At 50.1% G+C, this 25905-nt stretch overlaps 8 protein-coding genes across 8 annotated transcripts; 5 read left to right on the top strand and 3 right to left on the bottom strand.

The window, feature by feature from the left end:
- Positions 1–528: 528 nt before the first annotated feature.
- On the top strand, positions 529–2361 carry M437DRAFT_83547 (uncharacterized protein; the record flags this gene model as incomplete). The annotated part of the gene is made up of 1 exon (XM_041027953.1): positions 529–2361. One exon carries the CDS (start codon positions 529–531, stop codon positions 2359–2361), a length of 1833 nt encoding a protein of 610 aa, XP_040880861.1.
- A 501-nt stretch (positions 2362–2862) lies between these two features.
- M437DRAFT_45859 (cell division protease ftsH) lies at positions 2863–5603 on the top strand (the record flags this gene model as incomplete). Its single annotated transcript, XM_041021159.1, has 2 exons — positions 2863–4482; positions 4542–5603. 2 exons carry the CDS (start codon positions 2863–2865, stop codon positions 5601–5603), a joined length of 2682 nt encoding a protein of 893 aa, XP_040880860.1.
- Positions 5604–7834: 2231 nt separating this feature from the next.
- M437DRAFT_74402 (putative beta-glucosidase) lies at positions 7835–11546 on the top strand (the record flags this gene model as incomplete). Its single annotated transcript, XM_041026228.1, has 12 exons — positions 7835–7927; positions 7981–8174; positions 8284–8381; positions 8432–8883; positions 8934–9526; positions 9584–9741; positions 9798–9824; positions 9925–9950; positions 10142–10263; positions 10316–10765; positions 10818–11314; positions 11416–11546. 12 exons carry the CDS (start codon positions 7835–7837, stop codon positions 11544–11546), a joined length of 2841 nt encoding a protein of 946 aa, XP_040880859.1.
- Positions 11547–13105: 1559 nt separating this feature from the next.
- M437DRAFT_45516 (uncharacterized protein) lies at positions 13106–15163 on the bottom strand (the record flags this gene model as incomplete). Its single annotated transcript, XM_041021095.1, has 3 exons — positions 13106–14826; positions 14885–14925; positions 14979–15163. The coding sequence occupies 3 exons, from the start codon at positions 15161–15163 to the stop codon at positions 13106–13108; spliced, it is 1947 nt and encodes a 648-aa protein (XP_040880858.1).
- A 673-nt stretch (positions 15164–15836) lies between these two features.
- On the top strand, positions 15837–17420 carry M437DRAFT_74400 (MFS general substrate transporter; the record flags this gene model as incomplete). Its single annotated transcript, XM_041026227.1, has 4 exons — positions 15837–16016; positions 16068–16505; positions 16554–16762; positions 16817–17420. 4 exons carry the CDS (start codon positions 15837–15839, stop codon positions 17418–17420), a joined length of 1431 nt encoding a protein of 476 aa, XP_040880857.1.
- Positions 17421–17682: 262 nt separating this feature from the next.
- Positions 17683–18552, bottom strand: M437DRAFT_45819 (uncharacterized protein; the record flags this gene model as incomplete). Its single annotated transcript, XM_041021152.1, has 1 exon — positions 17683–18552. One exon carries the CDS (start codon positions 18550–18552, stop codon positions 17683–17685), a length of 870 nt encoding a protein of 289 aa, XP_040880856.1.
- A 445-nt stretch (positions 18553–18997) lies between these two features.
- On the top strand, positions 18998–22939 carry M437DRAFT_83541 (hydantoinase B/oxoprolinase; the record flags this gene model as incomplete). The annotated part of the gene is made up of 1 exon (XM_041027952.1): positions 18998–22939. One exon carries the CDS (start codon positions 18998–19000, stop codon positions 22937–22939), a length of 3942 nt encoding a protein of 1313 aa, XP_040880855.1.
- A 189-nt stretch (positions 22940–23128) lies between these two features.
- On the bottom strand, positions 23129–25378 carry M437DRAFT_22793 (uncharacterized protein; the record flags this gene model as incomplete). The annotated part of the gene is made up of 2 exons (XM_041019050.1): positions 23129–25120; positions 25178–25378. Coding segments are annotated over 2 exons (2193 nt in total), but the record flags the coding sequence as incomplete, so codon positions are not given.
- Positions 25379–25905: the final 527 nt, after the last annotated feature.

The raw sequence follows: 25905 nt of genomic DNA, 5'->3' as shown, positions 1-25905 counted from the left end.
TGACGATGGAGTGATATCTGTGAGTGGCCTGTTGTCCCAGCCTACGGTCAAGAAAGATACACAACAAGTATTGGTCGATGTATCGTTTGCAGCTGCGTTTGCGCAATGGCTGTCGGCTTTCGTTTTGGAAGAGTTTAGCACCAGACCATTCTGGTTTGCTTTCCTACCACAACAGATCTTGATGGTAGTTCTGGGCATGATTATGGTAATGATTCACGTCATGTTGAACAGGACGATGATCATCGCGGTAAGTCAAGTCAAGTCGAGATAAGGTGACCCAGATGGGTCGCGGATCCACTTCGGCATGTGAACTTTGAACTGACTGGGGTTGTTCCGCAGGTGGATAAATGCGACCAGGTCACAACAGCTTCGACTTTTGTTGTCGCAGCACTTGTCGCTCAATTGGCCGCCGACTTTTCGCTAGGACGGCTGTGGTTTGCGTCGATATGCCTCCTATCACTCTACGCCTATCTTCATGACCGCTTGAACTCGACTACTCGACATTCTGCGCAAGACGGTCGATCAAACATGCGATCGAGACGCCTTCTCACTCTGCTGCTGCTTGTCTCGCTAGCTTTGCTTGCAGTGTTCAACTTCCGCGACCGCTTGTTAGCTCGGGTCGTGCCAGATATCCCAGCCGCCCCAGCTGGGCCTGCCGCTCCCTGGTCACCTACGCTTCGCGACCAAGACCTATCCCGCCCTCTACAGTACAACGATACCCATGTCCACCCAATCGAATATCTGGCAAAGAATGCCGAAAACGACTTTAGTGCTCTCCTACAAAGACAGTCGCGCACTCTGGAAGAAGCAGTTGCTGAGTACAAGCGTCGATACAACATCCCTCCTCCACCTCATTTCGACAAGTGGTTCCAATTCGCGAAGGACCGCAATGTTCAGCTCATCGACGAATTCGACACCATCTACCATTCCTTGCTTCCGTTCTGGGGTCTGAAGCCTGTAACTATAAGACGGAGGGTCCAAGAAGCTATCGGTTTTGATGGCAACAATTTGATCGCATTGATGGTCCGAGGTGGAAAGGTGACACACGTGCGGAGCGGTCAAGAATGGCAGCAGAAGGCGACCATTGGCATGATGGACAAATTCATCCAGTATCTGCCCGACATGGACCTAGCCTTCAACATTCATGACGAGCCTCGAGTTGTTGTTCCGCACGACGAACTGTCTCGCTTGGTGGAAGTAGCGAAAAACAGGAACATGCCTGCTGCTTTGGCCAATCCGAGCCCCAAAGACGCTTTCTCGCCTCGACCAAAAGATCTGAACAAAGGCGAACGAGTCGATGAGGTCAAGGTTACACGGTTTAACGTCTTTGCTCATCAACCTACCTGGATTCCTTCACGCCTTTCGTGTTCTCCGGAAAGCCCTGCTCGGGCTCTCGAAGAAGAGATCACACCTGATAACATCGCAGCCTATGCAATAAGCGAACTAGGGTTTGTGTATAACGACACAGCCTTCAGCGACGTTTGCAACTCTCCTTCATTTGGCACATCCCATGGGTTCTTCGACCGACCGAATGCATTCAATGTTGTGCACGACCTTGTACCGGTCTTTTCCCAGTCCAAGATGAGTAGTTTCCAGGATATCCTGTATCCTTCTCCATGGTACTGGTACGGAAAAGTCACCTATGACTCCCACAAGGATGTAGAATGGGAGAAGAAAGAAGGCAAACTGTGGTGGGTTGGTAGTACGACCGGTGGTTTCTCACGCGACGGAGGTTGGCGCCGTCAACATCGTCAGAAGTTTGTGCACAAGCTCAATGCGCCTGACCAGGCCAAGATTATGTACGATGCACACCTCACCTCGGCTTCTTCGCGCGACGACAAGACTGCTGACTGGCAAATGCGCTCTGTGCCGCGTTCCGACTATGCCGAACTCATGGACGTCCACTTCTCTCACGTTGGTCAATGCGATCCTGGTGATTGTGATGCCCAAAAAGAGTTCTTCAAGATTGTGCCACCGGCCGACCAACAAGATGCTTGGAAGTACAAGTACTTGCTTGACATGGACGGCAATGCCTTCAGTGGCCGCTTCTATGCGTTCCTCAAGTCCCACAGCCTGGTGTTCAAGATGGCAGTGTTCCGCGAATGGCATGCAGAGTGGCTCAAGCCCTGGATTCATTACGTGCCTCTCAGTCTGAGAGCAGAGGAGGCTCTCGAGTCAGTGCGATACTTTGGAGCCGAGGAGACTGGCAAGTCCATGGCTATTGAGATGGCCGAGAGAGGCAGAGAGTGGAGCAACAAAGTGCTTAGAAACGAGGACTTTGAAGTATGGTTCTTTAGACTTTTGCTCGAATATGGCAGACTTGTGGATGACAACAGGGAAAGCATTGGCTTTGGAGTGTAGGACCTATAAGTCCGAGGCTACAATGTTCTATAGCACTTGATATATGTATATAGCTTGGAGCAGAATTAGACGAAACGTTTATGATCATAGAATGTTGTACCTATGTCTAGAAGCAAGGACTAAGCAAGGCCCAATGTTTGGCAGTCCCAAAGACTGGATCATCTTGAAGCTGAGATGACTCACGAGAAGATGACTGTTACCCGATGGCGCTGATCAAGAGAGTGTATCGAAGTGTCGAGGGTGGCATTCTTAGCAAGGCAACGGAGATTGCCGGCGGGCTTGATGCAAGCGTTGCGGGACGCCAGCCAACAGCAGATTCGCGTCATTGACTATCGGCGTTTCTCTCGCCTTCGAATCATCAGCTCATCGACCACCTCTCACTGCTGCATACTTCGCCGCCGCACGCATCAAAGCATCCTTTCGCTGGATGGTTGTTGCACACTAAATCAACGTCTTATCCTCCCCTACCTACCCTCGCCGCCTCGCATCACGCCACCAACCATGTCGGGCTTCTTGAGGCAGACCATCAACCTTGGTCGCCTGTACAGGCCGACTTACCAGATATCATCCCGCGGTCGCTCGCTGTCATTAAGACCTGCTTCAATCCCGCGACCAACCTACGCATACCAGCGCGTCCGCCGCTACGCCACTCAACCTGAAGAGCCTCGAGACAAGGATGAGTCCAAGGACAAGACTCCCGGCCAGTCCGCTCCTGGCATGGAGCACCTTTACAACAAGGGCGGCCCTCTGACGAATGAGAAGGCTGAATCCTCTTCCTCCGACTCTCCTCGCCCCGGCTTTGCGAAGCTTACTCCCGAGGAAGAGAAGGAGCTCATTGAGGTTTTCGGCAACATCAAGAAGGGCATGCCCGCCTCCATGGCCGAGGAGGTTGAAAAGACTTTCCAGAAGATGCGCAAGGAAGGAATCCCTCAAGAGCTTCGCGATACCATGGACGAGGTCAAGCAGGGCCACATGACTCCTGCTGTCGCCGCCCGCTTGTGGCGTCAGGTGTCTTCCATGGCTAGAAAGACTGCTGAGAGTGACATGAAGAGTGAAGCCAAGGGTGCTCAGCAAAAGTCTGGTGCTCATGACCCTGGAGCTGGCTCCAAGTCAAAGTCGAACAACAAAGGCGAAGATAAAGACGGCCCTGCATACAACATCAAGGATGTCAAGCTGGATATGAACAGCATCATCCTCTCCGCCTTCACCTCATACCTTATCTACCGTCTGGTCGTCCCCAGCGAAAACTCCCGCGAGATCACATGGCAAGAGCTGAGAAACACATTCCTTGACAAGGGCCTTGTCGAGAGACTTGTCGTCGTCAACAACAGCAAGGTCAGAGTCCACGTCCACCAGCAGGCTGTTCAAGCCATGTACCCCGAAAGCCCCGCTGCTCACAGCAACTTCTATTACTACTTCTCAATCGGCTCTGTAGAAGCCTTTGAGCGCAAGCTTGACGACGCACAGAAAGAGCTCGGTATTCCATCATCTGAGAGAATCCCTGTGCAATACAGTCGTGAAGTCTCTTGGGCTGACACGATATTGAGCTTCGGTCCCACCCTGCTTTTCATTGGTGTCATCTTCTGGTTCTCAAGAAGAGCTGCATCTGGAGCTGGTGGCGGTGGCGGCGGTGGTATCTTTGGTATGGGCAAGAGTCGTGCCAAGAAGTTCAATCACGAGACCGATGTCAAGGTCAAGTTCGCCGATGTTGCTGGTATGGATGAGGCTAAGGTTGAGATCATGGAGTTCGTCAACTTCCTGAAGCAACCCGAGCGCTTCCAGAAGCTTGGCGCAAAGATCCCTAGAGGTGCTATTCTTTCTGGTCCCCCCGGTACCGGTAAGACTCTGCTGGCCAAGGCAACCGCTGGTGAGTCTGGTGTGCCATTCTTCAGTGTCAGTGGTTCCGAGTTCGTCGAGATGTTCGTCGGTGTTGGTGCTTCACGAGTACGCGATCTATTCCAGAATGCCAGAAAGAGCACGCCCTGCATTATCTTCATCGATGAGATTGATGCTATTGGAAAGTCAAGATCGAAGCAAAACTTCGGTGGTGGTAACGATGAGAGAGAAGCTACGCTTAACCAGATTCTCACTGAGATGGATGGTTTCGCTAGCACTGAGCAGGTAAGCCTCTTCGCTCGTCTATTCTGAACGGGATGTAACATGCTAACAATTCATGACAGGTCATTGTTCTTGCTGGTACCAACCGTGCAGATGTTCTGGATCAAGCCCTTATGCGTCCTGGTCGTTTTGACAGACACATCTCAATCGATAAGCCTACTATGGATGGCCGCAAGCAAATTTTCGCTGTCCACTTGAAGAACATTGTGACAAAGGAAGACACAGAATATCTCAAGGGCCGTCTGGCAGCACTTACTCCTGGTTTCTCTGGAGCAGACATTGCCAACTGTGTTAACGAAGCAGCACTGATCGCCGCTCGTGGTGGTGCTGACACTGTCAAGATGATTCACTTTGAGCAGGCCATCGAGCGTGTTATCGGTGGTCTTGAGAAGAAGTCGCTGGTCCTCTCGCCTGAGGAGAAGCGTACAGTTGCGTACCACGAGGCTGGACATGCTATCTGTGGTTGGTACTTCAAGTGGGCCGACCCTCTTCTCAAGGTCTCTATCATTCCCCGTGGTCAAGGAGCTCTTGGTTATGCTCAATATCTTCCTTCTGGTGATACCTACCTCATGTCGTACCTTCAGCTTCTGGACCGTATGGCTATGACTCTTGCTGGCCGTGTTTCTGAGGAGATCCACTTCGAGACTGTCACATCAGGAGCATCAGACGATTTCAACAAGGTCACTCGCATGGCCACCGCCATGGTCACTAAGTGGGGCATGTCACCTAAGGTCGGCTACCTCTACTTCGAGGACGACCCGAACCAGCTTCAAAAGCCTTTCTCAGAGGAGACTGCTCGCAACATTGATACCGAGGTGAAGCGCATCGTCGATGAAGCCTACAAGCAATGTCGCGACCTTCTCGAGGAGAAGAAGAAGGAGATTGGTATTGTCGCCGAGGAGCTGCTCCGCAAGGAAGTCTTGACTCGTGATGACCTCGTCAGATTACTTGGCCCAAGACCATTCGAGGACAAGGGCGACTTTAGCAAGTATTTCGGCGGCCGTGGCGACCGTGAAGGTCCTGGCGCAGGAATTCCTGGCGTCCCAGAGAAGCCTGATGGACCCATCCTTCCTCCCGGATCCTCCAACCCTGCTCCTGTGGTGTTCAAGGATCTGAACAAATAAGCTCCAGAGGTTCTTATGTATAGAAACTTTCCGAGACGAACAACGGAGTTCTTGGGCTGATGGGCATTGGGTGGTTCTGTGTTTTCTCTGGCATCTTCATTCGTCTTTTTTTATATTGCGCATAGCGGATTCCCTTTCTTTTGTACTATTACCTTTTTCACCACTCCCATGACTATCTTCTAAAATGTACAGAGCAATCTTTTGTCATCGAGTATATGTGGCGCAAGAGAGGGCGTACTTGGACAGCTGTGAGATAATATCAGCCGGCAAATAATCTTCCTCCACTCTCATAACACATCATCGTGATTGCCCTCTTTCCAATACCTCGTCTTTGTCACCGAGCTCCAGCACGGTGAGGGGTTCGAATAGTCAAGAGCACTAGTGCTCATGCAAGAGGCCACGGGACTGCGGGCCTCACAGCCGCTTCTTGTCATTCTGTCGGACCGACCAAGAATGGCTTCTTGGGTCTACAGTGCCCAGCTGTGGGCCGTATCCACCTACGCCTTCGACAGCGGGGTGTCTTCTCTTGATGAGGTAGGTGGGTTGGAATGACACGGGTGCGCCCTTTTTGTGGCGTGGTTCAAGCCTTGGTCTCTTTATCCGTGGGTGGAGCTTCTTCCTGCTGTCGTTCTGGAAAAGATTGGGATATCGAATCTCCCTGAGTCTGAAACAGTTTGGAAAGTTCGTGGAAATTAGAGGCATGCGCTTTATATCACTATATCTAGGAGCCTGCTACAGGTATGTAGTGCTAGGCTAATCTCTGCGATCTGGGTTTTGGTATCTCTGCTTGGTTCGTTGCACCGCTTTAACCTGGAAGCTGCAAGTTTCTTTTCGGCCGAGTTAGATTGCCATCTGATGAGGCACCAAGGTGGATCTGCAGTTCTCCTTTGCCCTTTCCCACACCCCGCTTTCTGCATCTCTGTCTCTGTGTTGCCCCGCAGTAGTTTAGAAGAGGGATGAGCTAGCACCTCGAATTAAACTCCATCCTTGCATATCTCCGAATGCTGTTTGCGGGCAGCGGCACGTTCTATCCGTCGCGCGCAGCAGAACGTGACATGGTACGTACGAAAGATACAACCAAAAACGCCCTTACAGTACCTTTGTTGCTGGCTTTTTGCTTACGCACAGTACCCGTGACCTGGCCTTTCTGACGTGATACTGTGTGGAATACGAATGCTGCAGGTTTTATGGATACCTGCGTTGGCGGCAGGTGTCATGAGGTGTCCTTACTTATCAAACATGCATACAGCCGAGGTGAAGGGGATTTGATCGACATGGAGCTTTCTCCACATTTGCGAGAAGGAAAGGGTTTGGTTTATAGAGCGGTGAAATTGGTTTGAGGGATGAGAGCGGTCATTTGCTAGAACGTAATAAGGTCTCTGAACTTTCTAAGTCAATTGTCTGGCGAATCTTGTGAAACACAGCATGATGCTGTAACATCTTCCTCTTCGCGGACGATGCTAAAGAATGATGCAGAGATGCGGCATAAAGCTAGCAAATACCGCTTTGAATCAGCCAACGTTGCTTTACACTGCTACTACGTTCCCTAACGATATAGGAAAGCCCCATGGGCATGATGATCTACAAACCTTGGGGTACTCTAACCAAGATTTCACTTCAAGACCCTCCGCGTGGCACCTTGCTTCCTTTCCATGAAACGCTAGATGCCTGCCTCTGACTGGCAGGACAATGCCTTGGAGAGCCGTTTTCGCTGTTCCTCCAAACCTTGTCAGCGCTTCAAGATGAAAATCACACCTTGCTGCGCTACAGCAGGTAGTGACGAACACGTCAATTGAGGCTGCTAAAGACGGAGCTACTGCAATGCACCCCTCTCATCGTCTCTGCCGTGCCTGCATAGATGATCAATATAGCCCATGCATGGCTGACTAGAGCTCTTTCCGCATGTTTATTCCTTGGAGAAATAATTTACCCCGCGGGTCAGAGCTCCCCTTCCCAAAAAGAAGATCCTTGTATGGCATCATGAGGTGCCCTTTTCTCACTCGGGTTGCCGGTAAAATGAAGGGCGAGTCAAAAGATTTAAATTGATCGCATGGCCGCGTCTTTTCGATTCACTCTTGTGTTAGCCTTACGGGAAGCTGCAGTAGGGACAGTACCATTTGTGCTTTCCACTTCCTGCGAACCAAGTCCTCTCGGACTCTCAATTCTTGTTTGATCTTGTTCTCCTTATTGACACACAATCTCTCTGCTGGTCTGAGACTTCTTGATCCGCAATGGCTGGTTTCAAGAGCCTGGCTCTATTGCTGGCGGCTCAGCTCGTCAATGCACAAGGTGGCTACCCGGTTCCTCCTGTTGCAGGTCTACCTGTGAGTGTTTCTAGCTTCTGAAGTTTCATAACAGCCAATTGACAGCTAAAAAGTTTCCTGGTACCAACTACCCTGGCTCCGAAGTGCCTTATGCTGAAGCTGGCGCCCAATTCAACGAAACCTCTCCTCCTTACTATCCTTCTCCTTGGGGAACTGGTGCCGGAGAATGGGCAGACGCATATGAGAAGGCTATTGCATTTGTGTCCAAGTTGACTCTTGCTGAGAAGGTCAATTTGACTACTGGTACGTCTTTCTTGTCATGATACGGTGTGTTCGTACCTTGCTGACTGTCACTAGGTGTCGGGTTAGTCTCAGTCCAATCTGAACAAGAAGTTTTAGTATTGACAATCCTCTAGTTGGGAGTCTGAAAAATGTGTGGGCAACACTGGCTCTATCCCCCGTCTGGGCTTCAAGTCCCTTTGTATGCAGGACTCGCCTCTCGGCGTCAGATTCGGTAAGCGATGAGCAACTTCCCTAGAGGTCTTGTATACTGATTGCAGTCAGGCGACTTCGTCTCTGCCTTCTCCGCTGGCGTTTCCGTTGCTGCAACCTGGGACAGATCACTTGCCTACACACGCGGTAATGACATGGGCAGCGAGCACCGCGACAAGGGTGTAGACGTTATGCTCGGCCCTGTCGTAGGCCCTCTTGGCCGCGAGCCCGAAGGCGGTCGCAACTGGGAAGGCTTTAGTCCCGACCCAGTCCTCTCTGGTATCTTGGTCGCCGAGACCGTCAAGGGTATCCAAGATGCTGGTGTCATTGCTTGCACCAAGCACTACATTCTCAACGAACAGGAGCACTTCAGACAAGGTGGTCCCAACATCTCTGATGCCGTCTCTGCCAATGTCGATGATATCACTCTGCACGAGCTTTACGTTTGGCCTTTTGCTGATGCCGTTCGTGCTGGCACTGGAAGTGTCATGTGCTCATACAACCAGGCTAATAACAGCTACGCTGTAAGTATAGACAGAGTTCACGCAACCGTAGCTCTTCTGACAAATCCTAGTGCCAAAACTCCCACACATTGAACAAGATCCTCAAGGCTGAGCTAGGCTTCCAAGGCTTCGTCATGTCCGATTGGTCCGGTCAACACTCTGGTGTCTCAAGTGCTCTTGCAGGCCTTGACATGACCATGCCTGGAGACGTTGGCTTCGACAGCGGAACTTCCTTCTGGGGTGCCAACCTCACCATCGCCGTACTGAATGGCACCGTTCCTCAATACAGAGTCGATGACATGGCTGTCCGTATCGTCGCAGCGTGGTACCTCGTCGACAGAGAGGGCCACCAAGTCGAAAATGCCCCCAACTTTTCTTCGTGGACTACAAGAACTTTCGGATACCGTCACTACATTGCTCAAGAGGGCTATGAACAGATCAACTATCATGTTGATGTTCAGGACAACCATCGTGATAACATTCGTGAGGTCGCTTCTAAGGGCACTGTCTTGTTGAAGAACAAGAATGGTGCTTTGCCCCTTAGTGGCAACGAGCAACTCGTCGGTGTCTTCGGTGAGGACGCTGCCGATAACCAATACGGACCTAACGGCTGTAGCGACAGAGGATGCGACAACGGCACGATGGCGATGGGCTGGGGCAGTGGGTGAGTTGAGAGTGGTTGCAATCAGGGGGAAGGTAAACGCTGACCAATGATTCACAGAACTGCCAACTTCCCTTACCTGGTCGCCCCTCACACAGCCATCGAGAACGAGGTTCGCTCTCACGGCAAGTCCGTCGAAAGTATCCTTGATCGCGCCGCCTACAGCCAGATTGAAGTTCTCGCCCAACGTGCTGATGAAGTCAACGGCGCTTGTATTGGTAGGTCTTGCATTGCATAAAACCTCCCAAAAGATCATGCTAACTCAGTCTCTCAGTATTTGGAAATGCCGATTCTGGTGAAGGTATGTCATTGTCGGGTCGACTTGGCAACTTTTTTCTTTCAACTCCGATCCATCGACCATCTATTTACTGTTTGGCAATCTCAATACTGACCCAAAATAGGTTATATCATAGTTGATGGCAATCAGGTAAGAGGGTACAAACACCTCAACTAGTATTGGCGTTTGTTTCAGCCTGCACGAGCAGTCTCTGGAAGGTGTTTTTCAATGTAACGCCATCCAGGACGGCGTCTCGTAGAGCTGAGAACATTCGTTTCGCTAAGTCGTGGTGTTCTCACAACCAACATTTGATATCTTGCTAACTGTACCTTCACTTTAAGGGAGACCGTAATAACCTTACTCTTTGGCAAGGCGCTGAGGAAGTTATCCGCAATGTCTCATCCTTGTGCAAGAACACTATTGTTGTTCTTCACACTGTTGGTCCTGTCCTGATCGATGAGTGGTATGTTCAAACCATTTCCTTTAGCTAAATGAAATACTGATTGTCTTCTCAGGTACGACCACGAGAACATTACCGCCATTCTTTGGGCCGGTGTCCCCGGTCAAGAGTCAGGCAATGCCATCGTCGATGTACTGTACGGCAAGGTCAACCCCTCTGGCAAGCTCCCCTTCACCCTTGGTAAGACTCGTGAGTCTTATGGCACCGATGTCCTCTACGAGTACAACAATGGTGGCGCAGCTCCTCAGACTCAATTCGAGGAGGGTGTCTTCATCGATTACAGAGGCTTCGACAGAAGAAACGAAACCCCTGTCTACGAGTTCGGCTACGGTCTTTCGTACACCACTTTCAGCTACTCTGACATCTCGGTCTCGGTCAACACATCGGCTCCTGCCTACGTTCCTACCACAGGCTACACTGAGGCTGCACCTGTCTACGGCACTATCTCGAACAACTCTGCCGACTACTTGTACCCTGCTGATGTCAGACCTATCGAGTACTACATGTAAGTCATGGCAATCAACTTAAACGGCAAGAAGGAAAGCTAACATACTCAGTTACCCCTACCTCAACTCTACCAACCTTCGCGCTTCGTCTGGAGACCCCAACTATGGTAGCAACTACAGCTTCCCTGCTGATTCCTCTTCGAGTGCTCCTCAGCCTCTTCTCCCCGCCTCAGGAGCTCCTGGCGGCAACCCTGGCCTTTATGACATCCTCTACACCGTCACTGCAACCGTCACCAACACTGGTTCGGTTGAGGGAGAGGAAGTTCCTCAGCTCTACATCTCCCTTGGCGGCCCCAACGACCCACCTGTCGTTCTGCGTCAGTTCGACAAGTTCTCCATCGCCCCTGGTGCTTCAAAGACTTTCACCGCCCAGATCACACGCAGAGATGTCAGCAACTGGAGTAACCAGCTTGATGACTGGTACATCAGCGAGTACCCCAAGACAGTCTACGTTGGTTCCTCCAGCAGAAAGTTGCCCCTCAAGGCTGCTTTGCCTGCTAATGGTGCCACCTCACCTGGCACTGGCAATGGCGGCTCGGGCAGCGGCGGTTCTGGGGGCAATGGCACTTACTCCATCCCTCCTGTTTCACCACCCCACAGCTCTGTTGCTGCTACCACAGTCACTGTGACTTCCTGCTCTACTTCGCAGTCTGCCTCCAAGTCTTCGTCGCACTCTTCATCTTACTCCCACTCGTACTCCCATACCGCCAGCAATGGCGGACACAACTCGTGGACCACTTACACTCAGCCCACTGGCTACCACTCGACTTGGTAGAATGACCGAGCGGAGTGCAAGGAATTCTGAAAAGTAGATCCAGTTTTGTCAACATTCGTTTTTGCGTTATGATGAATTGATGAAAGAAGATGTGGACATGAGAAGAGTAGTACTGTAGGGGTTGTTTCTAACAGACTTTTGTACATAAAGTAATGTTGAAGAAAGGGAGAGGCGAGTTGAGGAGACGAATACAACAATGTTTTGTTTGGTGAATGATCTTAAAAATAAATTAGAAAACTTGCCTGAGACCATGACGCTGTCATCCGTACCATAAACGAGAGGCGTGAGGACCTAACCGAGCAAGTCACCATAGAGCAGGACCACCATCTGGTCGCCATAGCACGAGACTAACAAGCCAAGCGGAGTGAGGATAAACACAACCCTGAATTCGACAACCCTATACAAGAACAAGATCAGAAGACTTGTCAACGATCACAAGAGACACGAACACATGATCGCTAGATCAAGAAACTCGACCGTGAGCTGCGCTTCACAGACTAGCGTGAATACCACACAGAGCACGAGAAGAAGTCATCGGGTTTGTGATGCAAGAAGTCCCCTGTACATCTCACAACGGATTGCTGATGTCCAAGCCCCTGATGCACATCACTGAGGAGACTCGGGAGAGAAGAGAAGGGATACGGACCTGATTGTTTCCTTCTCTCCTCTGTTCCCCTTTCTCCTTTCCAGAACGTTTCAGCTGAAAGAGCAGCATCTAACGATTGCGGACAGTACTTTGCTTTGTGGTCTGTTTGTAGTGGGAGTGTGGAACAAGAGGTTATGGTTTATATGGATAGCGAGATAACAAGAACATGTCCATTCGCTCTATATGGACTGAACTCATGTGACGGATGAGATCTCCTTTGCAACCTTCAAGAATAGTTTAATCTGCACTGGCCGCTGGTTCTGTTACTGAAGCTAAGGCTGTTGCTTCAGAGCTTGCTGCCACCAAGCAGGAGCTTCTGCAGGTTAAGGAGGAGCTCGACGCTATGGACTGCACAATTGCTGCCAATGCATGTGGAGGCATGGGAGAGAGAAACCCAGGTCCATGAAGCCGAGATAATGGATACTTCTCTAAACGGCTTTGTTGTTGGAGTTGAGGCATGAAAGAGTATCATAACGGCAGCTGGCTACGGAGAGGGGGAAACGGAGGCAGGGGCTATGGACCTAGTTTCCCACTCTCACTAGGTGGTTCGCGATGTTGACATTCTTGCAGAGGGCATCCTGAATCCCTAAATCGCATAGATGTCTGTGGCTGTAGGATTGATCTTGAGAGCGTAGCACAGTTTTGACGCAATCTGGCAAAAGTCGTTTGCAAACTTCGTGTCGCAGAGTTCCATTTGAATGATGTGACGAGATCAATATGCGAGGTAAAGGCAAAGATGGTAACGAGATTAGACTACTGGGTATTGTAGCCAAGGCTTTCAGGTCGGGTTGATATTAGCGACACACCGAGCTTGCCATCGGCCATGAGTTCGAGAGTCTCCTCTGGGCTTGCATTTGATCGCTGGAAAATGGGCTCTGAGCTTTCTTAATCACAACTTCACGTCACCATAAGCTGCAGTCACATTGATCCTATGCCGTAGGTGTTTTGTGCCGCTTGCGTCCATTGAGTCAGGTCCTGGAAGTCGATATCAAGATCTGGATTTGTGTAACCTTCCTCCCACAGACCAAAGTCCACATTGCCAGCATCGTATGACAGCATCTGATTGACATCGACAAACGTTGTGTTTTGTTGAGGCATTGATGCAGCCGGTGGTGTAGAGGCGACGTTGACAGATGGCAGTGAAATCAGAGAGCGCAAGTGGGAGAGCAGCTGATGCCTTGCAGCAATGTGTGTATTACCTCTTTCAGCCATGCCTTGAAGAAGCTCAAGTGCTTGATCCATAGCCATAAACTCTGATCTGGTGGCAGGGAACGCAACACAGACCATTACGAGGACGATGGCAGCAGAAAAAGCATGCTCACCATCCATATAGCCATATGTTGCAACCAGGTCTTTCGTGGCAGCCAAAGTCATCATGTTCACAGAGTCTTTGGCTGCGCTAACACACATATCAATCACAGCAATCGTAGTAGGAGATAGGCCGTCTCTCCAATCCTTGCTAAGATCGTCAGCATTACCGTGTAGACGTTTCTCTACCACATGGAAGAGAAGAGGTCGAGCGGTGAGATTGATGCATTGATGATAGTGCAAGAATGTTGAAACAGACTCTCGAGATACGTTCAGCTTTGCAGGATCAAAGCGGAGCTCGTTAGGCAAGTCTCGGTGCCATGTAGAAAGATCAGTCATGATCTCGGAAACAGATGCAATAAGTGTTGATCCGCTCTTGGGTGTTCTTCTGTAAATGGTTTTCATGATTCGTCCAAGAATTCGTGATAGTTGCGTGTAATGTCGTAAACACACTGCGGGGCAGTATTCTGGCTCGTTGCTGAGTCTGTTTGGAAGCTTTACAGCAATGTCTTGATCGTCGATAGTCAAAGGATTGCCAGATTTGACGCAGAGTATCCTGTCCAACGAATACACGCTCCACCAGATGCGACGGCGTTGCTCTTTGCTCGCTTCGTCGAGCCGAGGGTCTGGTACTTCTTGATGTAAGGCAAGAGAGATGGCCATTCTCAACGCAGTGCCTACATACAAGAAGGCAGCATCGCGGCGATTGAGATTCTGCAAAAAGTATCCAATCAGAGCCAAGACGCCCACAAAGAGGACTGAACCTTCTTCATACATGTCTGGTAGATATTGCAGAGCTTGAGTGAAGAAGTCGAATCCTGGAGGACCATCGAAACCAGACCATTGGTTGACAGAATATAGTTGACCGAACGCCAGTACTAGAAGTGTTTGGCAGTATGCGAGGCAGGCTTCTCTATCGCCAATATCTGGAGGTCCTCGATATGCTTGTTGAAGTTGTTCCTCAAACACATCTGGGGTACAAAACGCAAAGATTGTCCCGATATACGAATGTTGAGCAATGTAGAGGCGCTTGGCAAATGCAGCAGGGGGTAGCATAACATTATCAACGACTGACAGCCGCCGCAAACGCAGAGCGGAGTGGTTGTAGGTCGAGTACTCTTGATCGAGGTCTAGTCCAGAGTTGGTGATACCTACGATATCTCGAAACCTCCTGCCAAGAATTGTAGATGAAGAGCTTCCCAGGTAGTGATGTTTGCCGGATGGGCTGATGACAAGGTTGGCAAAATTGTCCATGAGAGGGTTTACGTCGAGCTCTGGATCGTTCTTTCTGCCAACAGACGAGGGCTGTGGAGCTGCAGTTGCTGAACTCGCTATGGGCACAAATCAGTATGATGATTGTCAGAGTTGGGTTGATATGATATTACTCACCTTCATACGACTTCAGCTTGGCTTCGAGATCTCGCAGATAGCTGGACAGACGTTAACAAGTATGCTTTCAAATGCATTACTCGACAGACATCACCTTTCTGAGACCACAATCTTACGCCCAGACTCATAAACACACTCGTGATTGCCTTCTCTACAGCTTGCACAAATAGGCTGCTCCTTGGAGCAATATGTGCGACGCCCTCGACATCTTTTGCAAGCCACAGGACGACTCAGATTTGATTCAGATGACGGGGAGGTGCCTGCTATATTCGCAGCCATTTCTCTTGTCCTACATTGGTCTTGCCGATCGTCTCAATTAGCGGGGATGTGACTTCCCCAGACTGATATCAGTACTGCAAAGAGGACTGTCGGCAACAACGAGCGAGTCTGCAACTGTGGAAGCGTTTTCAGAACAGAACATCCCCGGAGATCAGGTAGGAGCCAGAGACATGGGTATGGTTCGTGGCATCAACGCGATGTGATAATGAATATTAGTAGCGCCCTGTACACGAGTCAGACGTTGCGCCGGTGTTCGCTGTGCAGCGGCTGATAGGTATCAGACGCTCGGACTACTCCTGATAGGGCGATAGCGTGTCCTGTTACAGTTTGGTGGCTTGGCGGCTCGCTCATTGACCCCGATCAATGCTATCCTGCTAATCGCTCTCTCTGCTAATTGCTCGCTGTTCCATTCCGATACCCTGACTTGTTGAGAGCGATCAAAGCTCGCAACGGCAATGTCACTTCTCAGAGAAAACGGAACCTTATCTCCTGGAGCAGAATCCCGCCCATGCGGGGTACACACGCCTCGTGGTTGGAGGCATATCTACGAGATAGGCAGAAGATCGGCTGAACATCATGTCTGAAGGCAAGTACGCATACATATTGCATAAGTCTGGCCCATCTTCTCAACTTGCATCAACTCGTCACCTGTCAATCCATATCTGTTCACATCATGTCTGAGAAATACGATCACACGTTAGACGGCGAGAAGAATGCTGTCGACGTACAGGCTGGAGAGTTCATTGACCCTGCTAGGGAGAAGAAGCTCCTAGCCAAGTTGGATCTGGCATTGGTACCCATCATCATGCTGACTTACTTGGCCTGCTTCTTGGATCGCAGCAATATCGGAAACGTAAGATCATGGCACCAAGACGATGGCATTGCCTTAGCTGACATGAACTAGGTGAAAGTTGCTGGCATGCCCGAAGATATTGGTGCAAGCGCAGAGCAATTCTCGACGGCAGTATCGATCTTCTATGCCACATATGTTCTGTCAGAGACGCCATGGGCTGTTCTGTTGAAGAAGTTCACGCCAAAGTACACGATTGGTGGGCTTTGCGTCGTCTGGAGTTTGACGACAATCTTCAGTGGATTTATCACCAGCGTTGGTGGTCTGTATGCAGCTCGCCTTGTTCTTGGAGCCTGCGAGGGAGGTCTGTTCCCAGGCTTGAACTTGTATCTGACCATGGTCTACAAGAGAGAGGAGATGGCTAAGAGAGTGGCCTACCTATTCGTTTGCACTGCCCTCGCGGGTGCTTTTGGTGGTCTTCTGGCATACGGAATCCTCCAAATGGATGGAGTGTCCGGTCTTGCTGGCTGGAAATGGGTCTACATCATCGAGGTAAGTCAGAAGCTATTGCTTCGCTGCATCAAGGCTAACATATCTCAGGGTATCTTCTCAGTTGGTGTAGCAATTGTTGTGTTTGCCTTCTTGCCCAACGACCCCAACACTGCTTACTTCCTCAACGATGACGACAAGCAGCTGATGCAGATCAGAGCAAGGCAGCGTGCAGCCTACATGGGATCTGAGCATTTCAGCTGGGCAGAAGTGAAGGTCGCCTTGACCGATCCTAAAGTCATTCTCAGTGGCATGATCCAGTAAGTGTTACCTTCATAGACCCGAAAACTCCAGTCACTAATACCTACCCATAGATTCTGTCAAGACATTCTTCTGTACGGATTCTCGACCTTCCTACCAAGTATCATCAAGTCGCTGGGTTACAACTCCCTTCAAGCACAGTACCTCACCATTCCGGTGTACATCTTCGGTGGTCTCGCATTCATGCTCGTCGCTTGGTTCTCCGACCGTACAAGTATTCGTGGACCACTAGTAGCATTCGCGAACATCTTCGGAATAATCGGCTACATCTTGATTATTTGCCCAACACCACACGGCGTCAAATTCCTCGGCACTTTCTTCTGTGCTGTTGCTGTCTACAACGGACCTGGATTGAACATGAGTTGGCTCAATGTCAACGTGGCACCACAATATCGCCGAGCTACCGCAATTGGCTTCCAACAAACCATTGGAAACACTGCAGGTATCGTTGCAGGACAGATCTACAGAAAGAGCCCTTATGTCCTTGGCAACTCTTTCTCGCTCGGTGCGCTCGGTGTTGCACAAATCTTGATCGCTTGCAAGTGGCTTTACCTCAGACACTGCAACAATGTTAAGGAAAGAATCGCGAATGGCGAGGCGGACACCAGAAAGGTGCAGACTGGAGATGCTGCTACAGACTTCAAGTACCATCTGTAGATACAATCAATATAGGATTGATTTGATTTATATGCAGCGCAATATGTACAATGATTCGAAACAGAGTATCGGTTCAATATTGATTGCATTAGTCGAGGTGCAGAGGTGATTTCACAGATAGTGGTGTGGTGGCTACAAATTTCCGAAAGCTCAAACTGATACAATGGGGCTCAAGAAGGCTATCATACAACGATAGAAGACAATTTGCGTCTTTTGAACTCGAGATGTTTGCATCTTTGGCTAGAATCTTGCTGCATAAATTCTAATGGATGCTAAAGACGTCCTCGTCCTTTACATCTAGCAGAATCATGTGCCCAGGAGCGTGGCCCAACACGATGCCTTTCAGCCCAGCTCTCATGACAGCTTCCTGAGGCGTAACACCACATCCCCAGAACACAGGAACAACATCATCGTTGCTCGAATCCAGCGGCTGTCCATCCATCTCCAGTGGGACATCGCCCCAGTCAGGTCTACTAATATCTGGAATGCCCAAACTTTTCATACCATCCCAGCCCCAAGCGATAGGCTCGCCATGTGTAGTGACAAATGGTCGCGTAATGTCTCTCACTCTTTCAATGTCTGATCGCTTGTATGGACGCATTGATACAACATATGTTGCTCCGGTGAACACACCAGCAGGACAAAGTGGGATGTTCGTTCTGTACATTGGAACATTCCTTTGCATGACAGAATGGCGAGGCGACAGCTTGTCATTAATCAAAGCAGTTTCGAAGCTGTATGAACATCCGATCAAGAAAGCAACATGATCCTCAGTCCATTCTGCAGAGATGTCTTCGACGTGCGAAGCTGACAAGACTCCGTCTTGGTAGACCATGTATCTGGGAGCATCATAACGGATGTCGATGTCAGATGCAATTTTGTCTCCTTTCAGGCCAGCAATGTAGGACTTCAGACTATCGTAAGACCCAATTTGTGACGATTCCGCGAGGAGAGGGCAAGGGACAGGATTTCGAGCACAGAGGAGGCGAAAATCAGCAGCATAGCGAGAAGGTAGGACGATGAGGTTTGCTTGGAGAAAGGAAGGAGCGAGGCCTGATGTGACGCCGACAAGACTGCCTTCTCTCGCTGCCAAACGGACAGCCTCTCCAGTAGACAATTTCGATATAGCCATTTTGACGTGCAATATGTTGGTTACCTTTGACCTTCCTACATGATTGGCACTGATATACTAATGTACCCTATATCGGCTTCACGGGCAAGCTATCACGCTCTCCGCGCAAGTCTATGGCTACTGATAGGCGAGCACATTCGGGAATGGTATCAAAGTACCAGTGGGGTCGTCTGTCGGGGAAAGAGCGCGCGAGAGATGGTCAAAGCGTCGGTGTGGGTCCCCGATCGCTCGTTCCCTTATCGACGTCCGGGCACAACCCTCTGACTCCAACACCGCGGTAGGGGTCTCCGATCATGTTTGGTCAGTCAAGCAATTCTCATTATGTGAGTTCAATCAGTATGGTGGCCTCCGAAGCAAGGTAGGTTCGCAATATAAGTCCATCTTGAAGGCCTTCAGGCTTCGGGCATACTCAATTTAGTATTACTCGACCTTCCTTTCGACAAACATGGCCATCAAACCGCTCCAAATCCGCGTCTCTATTGATAGAGGCGGTACTTTTACTGACGTTCATGCCGCGATACCTGGACGCGAAGACATTATCATCAAGCTTCTCTCAGTAGATCCTGCAAATTACCAAGATGCGCCGACAGAAGGTATCAGACGGATCCTGGAACTGGCCACTGGCCAACCGCATCCCAGAGGCCAATTACTCGACCTCTTTCACATTGAATCCATCAGAATGGGCACGACAGTCGCTACAAACGCGTTGCTCGAGCGCAAAGGAGCCAGATCTGCCTTGCTCATCACAAAAGGCTTCAAGGATCTGCTTCTCATCGGCAACCAATCGCGACCCAACATTTTTGATCTGTCAGCAGCAAAGCCTGATGTCCTTTACGAGCACGTAATAGAAGTCGGTGAGCGTGTGACCATGGAAGATTACACAGAAAACCCAAGTCCCGAGACGGTCAATCTTGATGCCACAGATCCTGACATTGTGGAGGCTGTCACTGGAGAACGCATTCGTATACTGCAACGACCAGATCCGGAAGCTATTCTCAAAACGCTGGAATCACTATGGGAGCAAGGCTATCGATCAATCTCAATCGTCTTCCTCCACTCCTACGCATATCCTGCTCACGAGAACCTTGTTGGCAACCTGGCTGTCTCTATGGGCTTTTCAGTATCTCTATCAAGCGCGTTGCAGCCAATGATCAAGGCTGTACCCAGAGGAATGAGTGCTACAGCAGATGCGTACCTCACACCAGTCATAAAGCAATATATCAGCTCCATCTCAGAAAACTTCAGGGGTGGTCTCGGGGCACAGAACACTCGCTGCGAGTTCATGCAATCAGATGGTGGACTTGTTGACTTCCGCAGGTTCGGCGGTCTCAAGGGTATCCTTTCCGGTCCAGCTGGTGGTGTTGTTGGTTACGCTCAAACATCTTGGGACGACGAGGAACGCCGCCCTATCATTGGTTTCGACATGGGTGGTACTAGTACAGACGTGTCTCGTTACGCTGGCGTATACGAGCATGTCTTTGAGACCACGACTGCAGGTGTCTCCATTCAATCACCTCAACTGGACATCAACACTGTAGCAGCAGGAGGAGGTTCTATCCTCACATGGAAGAACGGATTGTTCCATGTCGGTCCCGAATCTGCTTCTGCTCACCCCGGCCCTGCCTGCTATCGCAAAGGTGGACCTTTGACCGTGACTGATGCCAACCTGTTCTTGGGAAGACTGTTACCGGATTACTTCCCTGAAATCTTCGGCCCCAAGGAGAATCAACCGCTCGACCGCGATATTACAGCACAAAAGTTCTTGGCTCTGACAGAAGAGATCAACCAGCAGCAGCGCCGAGACGGTGCCGTCACGTTCACACCTGAAGAAGTCGCATTAGGATTCCTGAACGTCGCAAATGAAGGTATGGCCAGACCTATCAGAGGTCTGACAGAGGCCAGAGGCCATGATACAGCTGCACATCACCTGGCTTGTTTCGGTGGTGCTGGTGGCCAACACGCATGCTCCGTGGCCAAGGTGCTCGGCATCTCGCGTATCATCATTCACAAATACTCCAGTATCCTGTCTGCTTACGGTATGAGTCTAGCAGATGTCGTTCACGAGATTCAGAAGCCAGCAGCCATAACTTACTCTGCAGAGACTCAACAAGCCATCCAGAGACAGCTTGAAGACCTTGCTTTCGAAGCATCTCTTGAGCTGAAAGATCAAGGTTTCACGGATGAGAGTATCACTTACGAGACCTTCTTGAACCTTCGATATGCTGGCTCAAGTAGCTCTCTCATGGTGCTCAAGGGTGCTGATTGGGACTTCCAATCGGCATTCGAGGAGAGACATCAACGCGAATTCGGCTTCCTCTTCCGAGAGAAGCCGATTCTTGTTGACGACCTCCGTGTCAGAGCAATCGGAGCTGCCCACGAGAAGATTGCTGCCAGCCCCTATGCACAGTTGGAGCAGGCCGCTTCTCTCAATGTATCTGAAGCTGTACCTAATGCGACAAACCGCGTTTACTACGAAGGCTTGGGCTACCTAGACACACCGACTTACGAGCTGCCTGCTATTGCTGTCGGTAGCAAAATTTCTGGCCCAGCGTTGATCATCGACAAGACTCAAACTATAGTCGTTCTTCCCAACGCTGTGGCCAATGTGCTCGAGAGCTGCGTCGTGATCGACCACGAGACTTCTACCACAGCTGTTGACAGGGTACTTGTGAACGATGACTTCAGTCCCATCCAGCTCTCTATCTTCGGCCATCGCTTCATGTCCATTGCTGAGCAGATGGGTAGAACTCTTCAGAAGACTTCAGTATCTACCAATATTAAGGAGAGACTTGACTTCTCCTGCGCGCTATTCTCCAACGATGGTGGCTTGGTAGCTAACGCACCTCACGTTCCGGTCCATCTTGGAAGCATGCAATTTGCAGTCAAATACCAACACAACCTTTGGAAAGGCAAGTTGAAGGACGGCGATGTGCTTGTTTCGAACCACCCTTCCTGTGGTGGAACACATCTTCCGGATATCACGGTCATCACTCCCGTCTTTGATGGCGAGGAGATCGCTTTCTATGTTGCTTCAAGAGGACACCACGCCGATATTGGCGGTATTCTACCTGGAAGCATGCCCCCTACCTCCCACTCTCTGTATCAGGAGGGTGCAGCTATTGAATCACTTAAGATTGTTGAGGCAGGCAGGTTCAATGAAGAAGCTATCACTAAGCTGCTTCTTGAAGAGCCTGCGCGGTACGATGGTTGTTCCGGTACTAGATGTCTGCAGGACAACATCTCAGATCTCAAAGCACAGATCGCCGCCAACAAGCGTGGAATTACATTGATCAAGGGCTTGATCAGTGAGTTCGGCCTGCCCACCGTACATCGCTACATGTATGCCATCCAAAGAGCAAGCGACATTGCCGTTCGAGAATTGCTCAAGCAAAAGTACGAACAATTCGGCAGAAAGCCTCTCAAAGCAATCGATTACATGGACGACGGAACACCAATCGCCCTCGAGATCACCATCGAACCTGAAACCGGAACTGCCGTCTTCGATTTCGCAGGAACGGGACCACAAGTCTATGGCAACACCAACGCACCAGTTGCAATCACAAACTCAGCAATCATCTACTGTCTCCGTGCGCTCATTTCTTCCGATATCCCTCTCAACCAAGGTTGTCTGAATCCCGTCGAGATCAAGATTCCGGAGAACTCGCTGTTGAGTCCAGCAAAAGGCGCCGGTGTCGTTGGCGGCAACGTCCTTACCTCCCAACGCATTACAGATGTCGTACTTCTTGCCTTCCGCGCGTGCGCCGCCAGTCAAGGCTGCTGTAACAACCTGACCTTCGGCACAGGCGGCAAAGACGCAAATGGCAACCACGTCAATGGCTTCGGTTACTACGAAACCATCGCCGGCGGTTCAGGAGCAGGACCAACCTGGCAAGGTCAGAGTGGCGTGCACACCCACATGACTAACACCCGCATCACCGACCCCGAAGTATTCGAGAAGCGCTACCCATGCATCTTGCGTCAATTCGGGTTACGCGAAGGCTCTGGCGGTAAAGGCAAGCACAACGGTGGTGCAGGCACAATCCGCGATATCGAGTTCCGCATGCCAGTGCAATGTTCGATTCTTTCTGAACGCCGCAGTCGCCAACCTTATGGACTTGAAGGAGGTGAGGCTGGCGCTGCTGGTCTCAATTTGGTGATTAAGAAAGATGAGTACTCTAGTGAGAAAAGAGTGGTCAATCTTGGAGCCAAGGGAACGATCAAACTTGGCGAAGGCGACAGGATCGTGATCAACTCTCCTGGTGGTGGCGGTTGGGGTTCTGTACAAGAGGGTGGAGTTGAAGATGCTACGACAACTGAAAAAACACAAGCGAAGATCTTGGCAGGTGGATCGGTGAATGCCTATAAAGCTAGGCAAGAAACGAACTAGACATGTTCTTGTTTGGTAGATGACTCTGTAATACCTTTATATTCTCGGTACTCCTAGTTTTCTTTGACGACCAAAGTCTACATCGCCTTGCCCATTACAGTCGCAGCTTTGATTCTCTTTTCTGGCAACAGAGTCGTGGTGCCCTCAGGGATACACGACACAATCACCTTTGTCATGATCCCACTCATGCTCAGTCTCAACCTCCAAGCCCTTCCACGCCCCTTCAACATCAAATCCCTCACTAATATCCCACACCCTCTGCTCCTGTCCTTCCTCACTAACCTCAACATCAGCATCATAACCACCTTCCTTGTTTCCGTAAAATTCATTATCGCCCACCACGCAAGCATTCCCTCTTCCCCACACAGTATCAGCCACAGTCTTCCAAACCGCACTTTGATCAAGCACCATCTGTTTGGTATAGAAAATCCTACACTCGGTAGGTTCGTAGAGGAATTGCCAAGGAATCTGCTCATCGTCATCTCTCCTAATTCCATCGCGGGAGTTGACTCCTGCGACTGTGGCTCTAGCCAACGCGAGAGAGGTATACCTGCCCAACGCAGTATTGTTCAAATCTTGATAAAGCAGTTTCTCAGCGAACCCCTTGGCGTTGTTTACAGCCCCAAAGATGTGGGACCAGGTATACATGTTGGCGCCTTTGACGCCGCCGACGCCTTGCATGGGATGTAAGGAAGGTCTTCCTCCTAGTGCAATGGTCTTAACCCCAGCTTCTCTGCGCATAAATTCCGAGAAGATGGCGCAGGTGGAAGCGCAATAGCCATCATATACCAAAATAATATTCTGGGTTTCGAAAGGCTGGGAGTAGGAGGTGTTGGTACCCTCGCCATAGCCTGAAACTGTGATGCCGCCAGAATATTGCGGCAGTTGTGGGTCATTGAGATTCCATCGCATGAGCGAGGTAAACGTATCATTTCCATATCCATGAGGTCCGTATTTTCCTCCTTCTCCTTTCCAAGAGGTAAAGTGTTTGTCGTCAGAATCCAGATCAGTGCGGTAATCCCAAGGCGCGAGTTGGAAATTGTTGATAGAGGTGCTACTGCTGTTGAGTTGAGCGCCAAATTTCGAGTATATTTCACCTAGCCAATCGATAGTTTCGTGTGCACGGAAGCGAGAGGCGCCATAGGGATGTATAGAGGGAAATAGCTGTTTGAAGAGATCGTAGCCTTGGAGGATTACACCGCCACCATTGGCGCTGACGTCTATGATCAGCTTGGTCTTATTTGCAGCCAGGGCGGCGGCGATGAAGTCGAAATTGACCTTCTTGAACTCTTGTCCGACGAATGGTTGATGGACAAAAGATGCCACTGTCAAGACAGCAACATCTTCAAAACCTGGTCCTTCGAGGAAGTAACCTCCATTCATGTTGTGCCTTTGTCTGGTGACTGGAGGCGGATATCCGGGAGCATCTATGCCACGGTGTTTGCGATGGTGAGAGGGTAGCGTATTATTGAGGTAAGGAACACGAATATTGTTACTCCTCTTCTCATCATGCTTCGTTTCGCTGCGTTGGACCATCTCCAAAACATCAAGATGCGGCGGAGACTTGGGTATAAGGTATTCCCTGTATATGTCCGCTCCAGAATCGATGTTTTTGAAACTGATATGAGCCCTGGCGTAGTTCTCGGTGGTGACATTTGTTCCATTAGCAAAGGTCAGGGCGGTACTCGGCCCAGGGTACACCAAGCGACCACGGCCATTTCCAGCAAAAGTTCCAGTTCCTGTACCACTGCCGCCAAGCGAGACTTGTGCAGGTGAGTAGAAGAGATTGTTCCACAAAGCATCCTTGTCTTGATGACCTCCATACTGTGCCCAGTCGAGTAAGAACTCAGTGGCGTCCATGCCATCGATCAGAACGACTTGAGAAGGATTGAAGGATGAGTTTCCAGTCTGGGCAGCCAGAATGTCTGCGTACACATAGATCGCTGGTAAATCTTTACCATTCTCGGACACAGAGACGAGTGCAGTCGTGCGCCCGAAAGAAAAGACGTTACCAATGACATCTAGAATGAAGCTGAAATGACCATCATGTGCTTCTTGAGTGGCTAGGTAAAGATCCCAACCAAAGTCATACTCGCTGGCATAAGCTCCACGGGCAACGTTCATTTCAATAGCGTTGAAAGTAGCCCAGAAATCGTAAGGTGGTTGGACTGCTTCTGCATACTACCATCCAAAATCAGCAATTGGACATCGCATACAGGTATGATGTAATGCACGCACCTCTTTCGGTGGATCTTTTATGTAAGAAGTAGTTGATTGCCAGTCCAGGTATGGTCTCATAGACTCCATCAAGGCAGCAGCAGCGCTCTGATTGAATGGTATGGAATTCAAACAATCATATGCGAGCTTCGCAGGTACCCTGAAGCTGGGCTTTGTCGACGAGTTTTGCGGGGGTTGCAAGGCTAAGCGTACGCTCTTGCACGGAGAGTCTGGAGCTGAAAGTGCGGCCGTCCCGGTGGGCGAGACGGCAGGAGAGATGGTCGAGGAATCATTTCCACGAAGCGTAAGCTTCCAGGGGGGTGAGCTGCTGCTGCGAAGTGAATTAGTATTATTGTGCCCTGAGTTGTAGTTGGACATCTAGCTTGAGGTCTAGTACAAACACAGATGTGTGTTCCGTGACTCATCTGACTGCAAGTGTGGTGTAGCCGAACAGAGTTGCTCAACTTACGGTGCTCGAGATTGTCTATAATGCAGACTCCGAGGAGCTGCTTGCACCAGCACAGGCAGCAGAAATGATAGATAACTCAACAACATTCTCGTGATGGGGTTGAGATGAAAGAAAGACAGGGAGAGCTACAAGAGGGCATAGGATGGGCTTGAACTTTTGGATGGCGAAACGAAAAAAAAAGAGAAGGAAAAAAGACTCGAACAAACTCAAATGCTGCGAGTCGAGAGATTGATTCGTGGTCAAGGAGGATTGGAGTTTAAGGTTCTGATATGCCACGTTG

This window comes from Aureobasidium melanogenum, assembly GCF_000721775.1.
Source record: "Aureobasidium melanogenum CBS 110374 unplaced genomic scaffold scaffold_7, whole genome shotgun sequence".
Classification (NCBI taxonomy): Eukaryota; Fungi; Ascomycota; class Dothideomycetes; order Dothideales; family Saccotheciaceae; genus Aureobasidium; species Aureobasidium melanogenum.
Note: the sequence above shows the minus strand (reverse complement) of the source record. Positions and strands in the feature narration are given on the sequence as shown.